General features: G+C 40.5%; 1 protein-coding gene across 5 annotated transcripts in view; it reads right to left on the bottom strand.

Moving 5' to 3' along the window:
* The window catches only part of dock11 (dedicator of cytokinesis 11), a 114725-nt gene that overhangs the window by 26251 nt on the left and 74300 nt on the right, over positions 1-14174 (bottom strand). For all 5 annotated transcript variants that reach the window (XM_046329569.1, XM_046329564.1, XM_046329565.1 and 2 more), the window contains 5 exons: positions 11245-11360; positions 10925-11062; positions 10479-10661; positions 9785-9898; positions 3915-4130 (listed from right to left, as the gene is read on the bottom strand). In XM_046329569.1, coding sequence (XP_046185525.1) covers positions 3915-4130; positions 9785-9898; positions 10479-10661; positions 10925-11062; positions 11245-11360 — 767 coding nt within the window. The remainder of the gene's footprint in view (positions 1-3914; positions 4131-9784; positions 9899-10478; positions 10662-10924; positions 11063-11244; positions 11361-14174) is intronic.

Here is a 14174-nt window from a genome sequence, read left to right as displayed (position 1 = left end):
CCGTGACTGCTCCACCTAACCTGTACTGGGTGTCTAGGCTGCATCATGTTAGCGCCCAACTCATGCTGCAGAAGTTAACGCACTTGAATAATGCGACGATACATGTCGAAATGTTGAAACTGTTAATTAGTGTTAGCAAAACAATGTCAAAGCTGATTGCCACTTAAAACAGGTCTCTCTATCAGGTCTCTACCAAAGATTAGCTATAGAGAGCAATAGTAATCTTTTTTTAGGCACTAACTCCTCCATGAGTTGTTGGACAAAGCCTACGGGGAAAAATAATGGAGTTTTTGTAGTGTTTTTGGATAAACGCTGAAAATAAAGTCTGTGGTAAACACAGGCTTAGGAGATCTGATACGCTTTGGTCTACGAGATAATATACATCAGCTAAAGTCAATTTTTATAAACTTTTAAGGAATTATGTAATACAAAAAAGGCACATAAAGTACATGAAGGCGCCATAATTCATAAAGGTCATGTTAACTGAATGATATGATCTCATAGAACAAAATGTATAGGATCTCCTGAGCCTGTGTTAACCTAAGACCTTATTTTTCGGCATTTATCCCAAAACCCTATTCTTTCCCCATTAATTTTCCCCATAGGAAGGGCTGAACAAACCTGTGGTAACTCATTTCTGTGGTTTTGGACGACAAGCTGGCGAGCTCTACTGACTCAGCGAACGGACTCTGGGCGGCCCCCTCTTGCCTCGTGTATGACCTCCTTACTTGTTAAAGAGACAGCATACACTTTATATAAAATAAGCTACTTCTATGCAAATGTTGTTGATTAGCACAATAAAATAAGTCTCAAATGGAAGGGAAATAGATTGTTTGTCATATATTCAGTGTATTTTGACAATACAGCATTATTATTATATATTTGTTCTATAACACAATGCATGCATACACTCCTATTGAATATGCATTTAACCTGTAATGTGACTAGACCGAGTCTACATCTTGATTTACCCAGTTTATCAATAGAGATTTACCATTCAAATACATTATTACCATTATGGTGTTATTTAGTTTGATTGGTAAGAAAAATACATATACAGTTGAAATTGGAAGTTTACATACACCTTCCACAATACATTGGGTGAATTTTGGCCCATTCCTCCTGACAGAGCTGGTGTAACTGAGTCAGATTTGTAGACCTCCTTGTTCGCACATGCTTTTTCAGTTCTGCCCACAAATTTTCTAGAGGATTGAGGTCAGGGCTTTGTGATGGCCTCTCCAATACCTTGACTTTGTTGTCCTCAAGCAATTTTGCCACAACTTTGGAAGTATGCTTGGGGTCATTGTCCATTTGGAAGACCCATTTGCAACCAAGCTTTAACTTCCTGACTGATATCTTCAGATGTTGCTTCAATATATCCACATAGTTTTCCTGCCTCATGATGCCATCTATTATGTGAAGTGCACTAGTCCCTCCTGCAGCAAAGCACCCCCACAACATGATGCTGCCATCCCCGTGCTTTCACGGTTGGGATGGTGTTCTTCGGTTTGCAAGCATCCCCTTTGATCATTATGACCAAGCAGTTCTATTTTTGTTTCACCAGACCAGAAGACATTTCTCCAAAAAGTACGATCTTTGTCCCCATGTGCAGTTGCAAACCGTAGTCTGTTTTATTTATTGTGGTTTTGGAGCAGTGGCTTCTTCCTTGCTGAGCAGCCTTTCAGGTTATGCCAATATAGGACTTGTTTTACTGTGGATACAGATACTTTTGTACCTGCTTCCTCCAGCATCTTCACGAGGTCTTTTGCTGTTGTTCTGGGATTGATTTGCACTTTTCGCATCAAAGTACGTTAATCTCTAGGACAGAACGCGCCTCCTTCCTGAGCGGTATGATGGCTGCGTGGTCCCATGGTGTTTATATTTGCATACTATTGTTTGTACAGATGAATGTGGTACCTTCAGGCATTTGGAAATTGCTCCCAAGGATGAACCAAGGCTGATTTCTTTTCATTTTCCCATGATGTCAAGCAAAAAGGCACTGAGTTTGAAGGTAGGCCTTGAAATAGATCCACAGGTATACCTCCAATTGACTCAAATTATGTCAATTAGCCTATCAGAAGCTTCTAAAGCAATTACATAATTTTCTGGAATTTTCCAAGCTGTTTAAAGGCACAGTCAACTTAGTGCATGTAAACTTCTGACCCACTGGAATTGTGATACTGTGAATTATAAGTGAAATAATCTGTCTGTAAACAATAATCTGTCTGTGTCATGCACAAAGTAGATGTCCTAACCGACTTGCCAAAACTATGTTAACAAGAAATTGTGGTTGAAAAACAAGTTTTAATGACTCCAACCTAAGTGTATATACAGTACCAGTCAAAAGTTTGGACACAGCTACTCATTCCAGGGGTTCTTTATTTGTACTATTTCTACATTATAGAATAATAGTGAAGACATCAAAACTATGTAATAACACATATGGAATCATGTAGTAACCAAAAACGTGTTAAACAAATACAAATATATTTTATATTTCAGATTATTCAAAGTAGCCACCCTTTCCTTGATCACAGCTTTGCACACTCTTGCCATTCTCTCAAACAGCTTCATGAGGTGACAGAGTACAGTAAGTGCATCCATTAATGCATTTCAATTAACAGGTGTGGAATTTCTTTCCTTCTTAATGCGTTTCAGCCAATCAGCGGTGTTGTGACAAGGTAGGGGTGGTATACAGAAGATAGCACTATTTGGTAAAAGACCAAGTCCATAATATGGCAAGAACAGCTCAAATAAGCAAAGAGAATCAACAGTCCATCATTACTTTAAGACATGAAGATCAGTCAATCTCCAATCTAAAATCAAATCTGGAGTCGGCTTTCTATTCCGCAACAAAGCCTCCTTCACTCACGCCGCCCTAGTAAAACTGACTATCCTACCGATCCTCAACTTTGGCGATGTCATCTACAAAATAGCTTCCAATACTCTACTCAGCAAACTGGATGCAGTTTATCACAGTGCCATCTGTTTTTTTACTAAAGCACCTTATACCACCCACCACTGTGACCTGTATGCTCTAGTCGGCTGGCCCTCGCTACATATTAGTCGCCAGACCCACTGGCTCCAGGTCATCTACAAGTCCATGCTAGGTAAAGCTCCGCCATATCTCTGTTCACTGGTCACGATGGCAACACCTATCCGTAGCACGCGCTCCAGCAGGTGTATCTCACTGATCATCCCTAAAGCTAACACCTAATATGGCCGCCTTTCCTTCCAGTTCTCTGCTGCCTGTGGCTGGAACGAATTGCAAAAATCGCTGAAGTTCAAGACTTTTATCCCCCTCACCAACTTTAAACATCTGCTATCTGAGCAGCTAACCGATCGCTGCAGCTGTACATAGTCCATCGGTAAATAGCCCACCCAATTTACCTTCCTCATCCCCATACTGTTTTTATTTATTTACTTTTCTGCTCTTTTGCACACCAGTCTCTCTACCTGCACATGACCATCTGATCATTTATCACTCCAGTGTTAATCTACAAAATTGTAATTATCCGCCTACCTCCTCATGCCTTTTGCACACAATGTATATAGACAATTTTTTTCTGTGTTATTGACTTGTTTACTCCATGTGTAACTCTGTGTTGTTGTCTGTTCACACTGCTATGCTTTATCTTGGCCAGGTCGCAGTTGTAAATGAGAACTTGTTCTCAACTAGCCTACCTGGTTAAATAAAGGTGAAATAAAAAATTAAAAAATCTGGAAAAGTTAAACATTTTTGAAAGTTACCACAGCATTCTGCAGCGATACGCCATCCCATCTGGTTTGCTCTTAGTGGGACTGTACTACACGCTCTCAAAGGTGTTTGAGAGCGTGTAGTACAGTACCCATGGACATACATACATATTCACATACAGATAGTCATACATATTTCTATACATCACTGACTGTACCTCTGAGAGATCTCCATTCTTGATGTGTGCCCGGGCCATGCTGTCCAGCCAGGTGCGTCGTAGCTCGGGGGTGGAGGCGTAGGAGCGTGCCAGGCTGTACTGCAGGTCCAGCAGCATCTCCGGGTCCTTCTCATGCTCCCTCATCTGGGCCGTGGCCATCAGCACCGTCCGGATACGCTTGGTCAGTCCCTTCACCTCCCCAGGGAACGCTGTCGACTGGACACACACGCACAAACAGAGTGAAGTAAGTGAAATTTAAAAATGTCACTCTGTGATAAGTCACTGACTCAAAGCCACAAGAGGGTAGAACACATTTAAAACATTGCTTGTTAGGGGGAGGTAGTTGCAGGAATACAGTATGGATGCTATAGTCCCAACTGTTGATCTGGTTGTGTCAAAACTAGTCAGATTTTATAGGTATGTAGGAATCCCTTGCTGATTTAAAACTTGTGCTTATTACGGTTAAAAACGAAATACATGTTGTTTTTAAACTCTCGTAAGAATGTTTCAGATTAACTAAATGTTCACTCATTAGATTGGAGAACCAATCGAATGTGTTCCCGCATATATTTACAGTACCAGTCAAAAGTTTGGACTGGTTCAAGGGTTTTTCTTTATTTTACACATTTCTACATTGTAGAATAATAGTGAAATACATAAAAACTATGAAATAACACATATTGAATCATGTTGTAACCAAAAAAAGTGTTAAAATGTATTTTAGATTCTTCAAAGTAGCCACCCTTTGCCTTGATGACAGCTTTGCACACTCTTGGCATTCTCTCAACCAGCTTCACGAGGAATGCTTTTTCAACAGTCTTGAAGGAGTTCCCTCATATGCTGAGCACTTGTTGGTTGCTTTTCCTTCATTCTGCACTCCAACTCATCCCAAACCATCTCAATTGGGTTGAGAAGGATAAGAGGAGGGGATGTGGATGGTGATAGAAGGTTGCCTATAAGTTCTGGAGGAGAGCCACATTCATGGTTAGAATGTATGAGTATTGGTTGTAATACAAGGTATACGGTGCCTTGACCAATTAATAGGCACAAAGACCATAACTACCCCCTGGGAAGTGGGTATCATTACTTTGGAAAATTGTTAATAGAGGGTGTGTGTTAGAGCCATGAGTGAGGAAATCTAAACACCCTAGACACATCGAGAGAGGCACAGAAATAACCACCATTGAAATGGCATCCGTAGTTTCTGACACTCCGGTAAAAGGGGGAACAGAATAGGAAAACTAGAGCAAAGCCAGAGGCGCAATTTCAGTTTAATCCAACAGAAAAGATAGAACAAATAATACAACAAATATTGTGGTAGGGATTTAAAAAAAACATATATACAAATTCATTAAAACAAATGTAACATTTAAATACAAAGATAATATATAAAAAAATAAATAACATAAATATAGGACAAAACACACATTACGACAAGAGAGACAACAATACATAGAGACCTAAGACAACAACATAGCAAGGCAGCAACACATGACAACACAGCATGGTAGCAGCACAACATGACAACAAGATGGTAGCAACACAACATGGTAGCAGCACAAAACATGGTACAAACATTATTGGGCATAGACAACAGCACAAAGGGCAAGCAGGTAGAGACAATAATACGCAAAGCAGCCACAACTGTCAGTAAGACTGTCCATGATTGAGTCTTTGAACAAAGAGATTGAGATAAAACTGTCCAGGTTAAGTGTTTGTTGCAGCTCATTCCAGTCGCTAGCTGCAGCAAACTGAAAAGACACGCGACCCAGGGATATGTGTGCTTTGGGGACCTTTAACAGAATGTGACAGGCAGAACGGGTGTGGTATGTGGAGGATGAGGGCTGCAGTAGATATCTCAGATAGGGGGGAGTGAGGCAGTGGGTCAGGTATACGGAGATGACCGGTTTACAGAGGATTATAGAGTGCAGTGATGTGTCCTATATTGTTGGCAAATCTGATGGCCGACATCTAGCTGCTCGAGAGCACCCTTACCTGTTTATCTATAAATCTCTGTAACCTAGCATGGTTAGGATGGTCATCTGAATCACGGTTAGTTTGGCAGCTGGGGTGAAAGAGGAGCGATTATGAGGAAACCAAGTCTAGATTTAACTTTAGCCTGCAGCTCTATGTGCTGAGAGGACAGTGGTCTAGCCATACTCCCAAGTACTTGTATGATGTGACTACCTCGAGCTCTGCCTGGTGACAGGCAGTGGCTGAGACAACAGATTTTCTGACTTTATATAATGCACTCTTTGAGAGGTAGTTAGCAAACCAGGCTAAAGACCCCTCAGAGACACCAATACTCCTTAGCCGGCCCACTAGAATGGAATGGTCTACCGTATCAAAAGCTTTGGCTAAGTCAATAAAAATAGCAGCACAACATTGCTTAGAATCAAGAGCAATGGTGACATCATTTAGGACCTTTAAGGTTGCAGTGACACATCCATAACCTGAGTGGAAACCAGATTGCATACCAGAGAGAATACTATAGACATCAAGAAAGCCAGGCAGTCGATTATTGACAAGTTTTTCCAACACTTTTGATAAACAGGGCAAAATAGAAATAGGCCAGAGTTATGTCACACATGCAGCTAACAAAAATATATGGAAATGTCTGCTCTACCCAAAATGACAACCAACTAATTGCAGCATTACCGCAAAAATGGAAGAGGCAAGTGGAAGGGGGGAAAAGTAAGGAAGTTGTCTGTCGGCCCTGCATTAAAGACCACCATTGGTTAAAGAAAATTGTGATAAATAAAAATATATAGCAGATTCATTTAAGGACCAAACAATATACATCTGTGCCATATAGATTGCATATGGATTATGAATTGACACGCAAAACAAGGCTGGATTTAAAACGTATAATTTTTCAATTTAAATTATTATTCAAAATTCTTACAACCAATAGAATGTTATATATATATATATATATATATATATATATATATATATATATGGGGGATACAACCTTTCTTGCTCTGCAGATTTTTCTGCGAGGAGGCAGAGTCATTAGATAATTTATATTGATACTGTCCATATGTTTATTTTTTAATTTTTAATTTTACCTTTATTTAACCAGGCAAGTCAGTTAAGAACATGTTCTTATTTTCAATGACGGCCTGGGAACAGTGGGTTATCTGCCTGTTCAGGGGCAGAACGACAGATTTGTACCTTGTCAGCTCGGGGGTTTGAACTCGCAACCTTCCAAGGTACAGTATCTACTGGGTGAACTCGCAACCACTAGGCTACGCTGCCTAGCTCGTTTTTGGTCACAGGTCCAGGAATGGCTGAAGAATTGCAACATTTACTTGGAGCTAACGCTGAAGATATAAATACTGGGTGATTTAGAGCATTGGACTATTAACCGGAAGGTTGCAAGATCGAATCCCTGAGCTGACAAGGTAAAATTCTGTCGTTCTGCCCCTGAACAAGGCAGTTAACCCACAGTTCCTAGGCAATCATTGAAAACAAGAATTCACTGACTTGCCCAGTTAAAAAAATGTAATTAAATTTGAAAAGTCATAGGCAATCGATCAATAATATAATAATTATTTTAGCAAAAATGTTTATCTTTAATTTACAATCTGTAGAAACTATGAGAATAGAAAGGTTTAGTAATTTTGTGACGCATCAAAGCACAGTTAAAAATATATGGCAAATAGAAATCAAACTGGGTGGACATCAGAAAGAGAGGAAGGCCAGGACTAAAAACAAAATATAACTATTGTAAAAAAGATTGTGTCCGTAAAATGTATATAGTATGTATAAGCTGGAACTAGAAGCCTAAGTGTTGTTGTTAAATAGTTTACTCCAATTAGAGGAGGGTTGGTAGGGTTTGCAGGAAATAATAAAGGAACATATATAAAAATAAAAATAAAGTATTTATATACACTACTGTTCAAAAGTTTGGGGTCACTTATAAATTTCCTTGTTTTTGAAAGAAAATAAGTTAATTTTGTCCATTAAAATAATATCAAATTGATCAGAAATACAGTGTACACATCGTTCATGTTGTAAATGAGTATTGTAGCTGGAAACTGCTGATTTTAATGGAATATCTACATAGGGGCTATTGATCATTAGAAAACCCTTTTGCAATTATGTTAGCACAGCTGAAAACTGTTGTCCTGATTACAGAAGCAATACAACTGGCCTTCTTTAGACTAGTTGAGAATCTGGAGCATTATCATTTGTGGATTCGATTACAGGCTCAAAATGGCCAGAAACAAAGCACTTTCTTTTGAAACTCGTCAGGCTATTCTTGTTCTGAGAAATTAAATCTATTCCATGGGAGAAATTGCCAAGAAACTGAAGATCTAGTACAAAGCTGTGTACTACTCCCTTCCCAGAACTGCGCAAACTGGCCCTAACCAGAATAGAAAGAGGAGTGGGAGGCCCCGGTGCACAACTGAGCAAGAAGACAAGTACATTAGAGTGTCTAGTTTGAGAAACAGATGCCTCACAAGTCTTCAACTGGCAGCTTCATTAAATAGTACCCGCAGAACACCAGTCTCAACGTCAACAGCGAATAGGCGACTCCGGGATGCTGGCCTTTTAGACAGAGTTCCTCTGTCCAGTGTCTGTGTTATTTTGCCCATCTGAATCTTTTATTTGTATTGGCCAGTCTGAGATATGGCTTTTTCTTTGCAACTATGCCTAGAAGGCCAGCATGCCAGCTGAGGACCCCGCACAAGTCCTCAACTGGCAGCTTCATTAAATAGAACCCGTAAAAAAACAACGTCAACAGTGAACAGGCGACTCCAGGATGCTGTGTTTTTTTTTTGCATTAACTTTTACCAGATCGAATATGTTATTATCTCCAACATTAATTTTCACATTTTCACAAACTTGAAAGTGTTTCCATTCAAATGGTATCAAGAATATGCATATCCTTGCTTCAGGGCCTAAGCTACAGGCAGTTAGGTTTGGGTATGTCATTTTAGGCTCAAATTGAAAAAAAGGGTACAATCCAGAACACAGTTCCCATTCTTCATAGTGCATTTGCATCGGAGTCATTTAGCAGGTGCTCTCATCCAGTGAGACTAAAGTGTGTTCACAGGCAAAATCACAAGGCATCCAATCATGGTCATCTGCTCCACTCAAGACTGTATTAGCCCAATGAGCTAAAGCCTATGCACTAGGCTAGCTCTGGGGGTGAACACGAGTCTTTTACAACTCAGACACATGCATTTCAACATATTACCGACTGCAGCAAGACATCGATCACGTACACATCTTATGTTGTAATCTCTCTTTCCAAGTCAACAGTAAAGTTCATATCTGACAGAGGAAAACCCAAGAAGATAAACAAGCTACAGTATGACCCATGAAAGAACCACAGACAGTGCAGTATATCTGTCTCATTGACACACCTTTGAACCTCATTATGGGAGTCCCACACTGTTCCTGTGGTTCTGACACTGCCTACAGCAGGACTGTCTGTACTCTACACTAGGTTAGCTTCATCCCACAGCTGCTTTGTCACTGTTGGAGAACTAGTTGTTGAATGAAGATGGAAGAGGTACAGTATCTACTGGGTGAAAAACAGACCCAAGGGGATGAAACCCCCACAGTCTGAATCACCGCAGTCTGAATCACCATAGTCCGAAGGAAAACAAACTATATTTGCACACAGGTCTGGTAGTTTGAAAGGGCCTAAAGCAGACCTCTGCTTACATATTATAATATTCTATTGTAGGGTTACCTTAAAGGTTTCGTGACTGTTGTCGCTGTTGTTGATGATGGAGACTCAAGACCATTTCGGCCTTACGAGATAAAGCCTAGCAATTACGTAACCCTGGGAGCTAACTCAGGTCATAACCACCTACAACAAATAAACATTCCAAGCTTTTCCTAACTGTTACCTTCATTGCTTTGTCGCTGTTGGCAAAGTTGTTGATGATGGAGAGGGACTCCTGGAAGCGGGAGCTGCCTGTCAGCGCCACGTCTGAGATTAGCTGGCTCACCGCGATGATGATCTGGACCAGGAAATAGGAAGGGTGGAGAGGGGAACAGATGTGAACACAACACCTCCATCAAATGGATGCGTTATGGGATGGAAATTGGAATCAGTGACTAACTTCACCATGGATGATGTGGTAGATATGAGTCTCGTGGCACTTTGTGAAAGCATGGAGCAGGTCTCTGACACTTAAACGATTGTTAGAGGAGGTTAGGAAACTAAGCAGGCGGCCTGTATTTAATTCATTCTTTGGTCAGATTATCAAAGCAATCTAAGTACTGTGATGTCAAATCTGCATTGACTTCAGTGTCCAGGTGTTCTATAGCCTTTCCTACTAACTGTTCATAGTAACAGATTATGTTTGTGTGAACATTAAATATATTTGTGTGAGGGGAGTTTGTGCGTGATTAATAGCTGAAACTGCACAGCGAGGACTAATGACCTTATGGATAGTGTTTAGTTCAAGTGTTTAGATTATATAATCATAACAGTGATGGACTGCTGAGGATACAGAATCAGCATTGCATCGTGCAGTTGACTAAACAATCAATGACAGTTGGCAGTTCCTTGCCGTTCAGGGGGATGTTGTATCTGACCTGTAGGTGAGTGCGTAGGAAGGTCTTCCTCTTGGTGTACTCATAGTTGTTCCTCATCAGCAGGTAGAGCAGAGCAGAGGCCTCGGCCCGCAGCAGACCCATCTTAGACACACAGCACTTCAGAACCTCGTAGCACAGAGCCGCACACAGAGTCACGCGGCCCTTGAACAACGCCGTTGGGAACTGATAAAAACAAAATACCAACATTACGAGGCAAGCCGTATTATGGTAATAATATCAATATTCAGTATTTATATAGAGTATACATTGAATGTAGTAATGAAGTACATTAAAACAAGCATTTAATAAGCCATAGCAAAAATCCATATCTAATCCATAATCATTGAGACTGCAATTTGAGCACCTGGGCCTATTTTCCATCTATAAATCACCTGATTACTTATGTTATCTCCCGCCGTTAAAGTTATGAGTCTTTTTGTTCCCACCTTGTTCATGAAAGCCCTGAGGGAGGCGAAGACGTGTTTGAGGGCAGCCTCTGATTGGCCGACTTTCAGAAAGTTCAGATAGATGTCAAAAACTTTCTTCATCAGGGGATTGTGGCCGTCGCTGTCCAGTAGCTGGTTCTGAGGACAATCAATCAGTCAATCAATGGATCCATGCAAAAAAAAAAATATAGTTTTCAAATACCAACCAATCATTCACATGATCTGATGCTAACATTATTTGAATTTGAACTAGTCCATAACTAGGGCTTGTAATTGTTTTTGGTCAGGTCATGTGATCAGTAAAGAGGTCTAGTACTGACCTTGAAGCACTGAGTGAAGTGTGAGAGGACGTCCAGTACACTGAGGCAGGCCTCAGTAGAGATATTACCCTCCAACAGAGCCTGGTGGTGGACCTCTGCCTCCGAGGGACCAGCCCCTGGGACCACACACCAGGAAGGAGAGAGAGAGAGAGAGTCAGAGGACATCTCCAGGCCATATATTATAGTGGAATATTGGGATGGCTCAGTATCAAAATTGGGACAGTGAATTGTAATATCAGAGTAGCACCTAAATAAGAGTGTTAGAGAAGACAGTGGATAGTGAATATCATTATGTAACTGAATGATATTACGTAAACTTATAGCATATGTTTTGGAGGGCTCATAGTCAAGCTATAGCAGTGAGTGAACCACAATCTGGGCTTACAGGAGACGTTGAATATGGCGATTCTCCTTTAAGCCCAGGAAGCAGCCATTCAACTTGCCATACTTAGCAATGAATTCTGCTGAGCAACTATCGTCATTACTGCTGTTTCCGTTCGGTATGTAGTTCCAAAAAAGGTTTAAATAAAAAGTCCCATGCAACCGGAAAAATGCCTTGTCTGGAAAGAATCAAAGTAAATCTTCTTGCAAGTGTGCATGTGCCAACTCCACCTCTTCTGAACCTCCAATAAAATCATTCATTACTGCCACCCAAAGGTCGGCTGATACAGCAGCAGGAAAGGTCATTGATTTGATCACCTACAACACTATATGAATGTCATATCAATCTGCTGTTTCACCCACGTTACACAAAATGCAATAATATATAGATTCAGTTGACAATATAGGGTGTTTTTACAGTTATTGTATATTTCTACATAGGCTTTATTTAGTGTATTTTAATTACATTACTAATATTGCTGGACGTGCAGAAGAGTTGGCTCATGCACACCTGCAATTTAAAAAAAATTCAGCTGCATGTATGTTACGGTTTTATTTCCTCTGAAGAGGTGTAGCAAGGATCGGATCAAAATGCAGCGTGGTAATTTTCATACATGTTTAATTAAGATGAAACACAATCAATACATAACAAGAACCATAACGTGAAAACCTAAACAGCCTATCTGGTGCAAACAAACACAGAGACAGGAAAGATCACCCACGAAACACTCAAAGAATATGGCTGCCTAAATATGGTTTCCAATCAGAGACAACGATAAACACCTGCCTCTGATTGAGAACCACTTCAGGCAACCATAGACTTTTCTAGAAAACCCCACTAAACCACAATCCCAATGCCTACCAAAAAAAAAACAAGACTAAATACACCACATAATAAACCCATGTCACACCCTGGCCTGACCAAAATAATAAAGAAAACACAAAATACTTAGACCAGGGCGTGACAATGCAACTTTTTATTTTAGACCTTTTATGGAAGTACATAACGGCTGGAACGGCAGGAATGACGATAGTTGCTTAGTGAAACTCCATTCTTTGGTAAGTACCGAACGTATTTTGACATTATTAAGCTTGAAAAGCTGGTGAATGGCAAGTTTAAAGGAGAATCACCCTATTCAATGGCTACTTTGCAAGCCCAGATTATGGTTTAAGCAGTAAGTACAGTATACAGTTGAAGTCAGAAGTTTACATACACCTTAGCCAAATAGATTTAAACTCAGCCAAATAGATTTAAACTCAGCATTTCACAATTCCTGATGTTTAATCCGAGTAAAAATTACCTGTCTTAGGTCAGTTAGGATCACCACTTTATTTCAAGAATGTGAAAGGTCAGAATAATAGTAGAGAGAATGATTTATTTCAGCTTTTATTTCTTTCATCACATTCCCAGTGGGTCAGAAGTTTACATACACTCAATTAGTATTAGGTAGCATTGCCTTTAAATTGTTTTAATTGGGTCAAACGTTTCTGGTAGCCTTCCACAAGCTTCCCACAATACATTGGGTGAATTTTGGCCCATTCCCCCTGACAGAGCTGGTGTAACTGAGTCAGGTTTGTATAGGCCTACTTGCTCGCACAAGCTTTTTCAGTTCTGCCCACAAATGTTCTATAGGATTGAGGTCAGGGCTTTGTGATGGCCACTTTAATACCTTGACTTTGTTGTCCTTAAGCCATTTTGCCACAACTTTGGAAGTATGCTTGGGGTCATTGTCCATTTGGAAGACCCATTTGTGACCAAGCCTTAAATTCCTGACTGACGTCTTGACTGAGATTTTGCTTTAATATATCCACGTAATTGTCCTCCCTCATGATGCCATCTATTTTGTGAAGTGCACCAGTCCCTCCTGCAGCAAAGCACCCCCACAACATGATGCTGCCACCCCCGTGCTTCACGGTTGGGATGGTGTTCTTCGGCTTGCAAGCATCCCCCGTTTTCCTCCAAACATAACGATGGTTATTATGGCTGAACAGTTCTATTTTTGTTTCATCTCCAAAAAGTACAATCTTTGTCCCCATGTGCAGTTGCAAATTGCAGTCTGGCTTTTTTATGGCGGTTTTGGAGCATGGGCTTCTTCCTTGCTGAGCAGCCTTTCAGGTTATGTCGATATAGGACTTGTTTTACTGTGGATATAGATACTTTTGTACCTGTTTCCTCCAGCATCTTCACAATGTGCTTTGCTGTTGTTTTGGGATTGATTTGCAGTTTTCGCACCAAAGTACGCTCATCTCGAGGAGACAGAACGCGTCTCCTTCCTGAGCGGTATGACGGCTGCGTGGTCCCATGGTGTTTATATTTGCATACTATTGTTTGTACAGATGAACCTGGTACCTTCAGGCATTTGGAAATTGCTCCCAAGGATGAACCAGACTTGTGGTCTACAATTTCTTTTCTGTGGTCTTAGCTGATTTCTTTTGATTTTCCCATGATGTCAAGCAAAGAGGCACTGGATTTGAAGGTAGGCCTTGAAATACATCCACAGGTACACCTCCAAATGACTCAAATGATGTCAATTAGCCTATCAGCAGCT

Source organism: Oncorhynchus gorbuscha, linkage group LG25, assembly GCF_021184085.1.
Source record: "Oncorhynchus gorbuscha isolate QuinsamMale2020 ecotype Even-year linkage group LG25, OgorEven_v1.0, whole genome shotgun sequence".
NCBI lineage: Eukaryota > Metazoa > Chordata > Actinopteri > Salmoniformes > Salmonidae > Oncorhynchus > Oncorhynchus gorbuscha.
The sequence above is the reverse complement of the archived record's forward strand: the minus strand, read 5'-3'. Positions and strand labels throughout refer to the sequence as shown.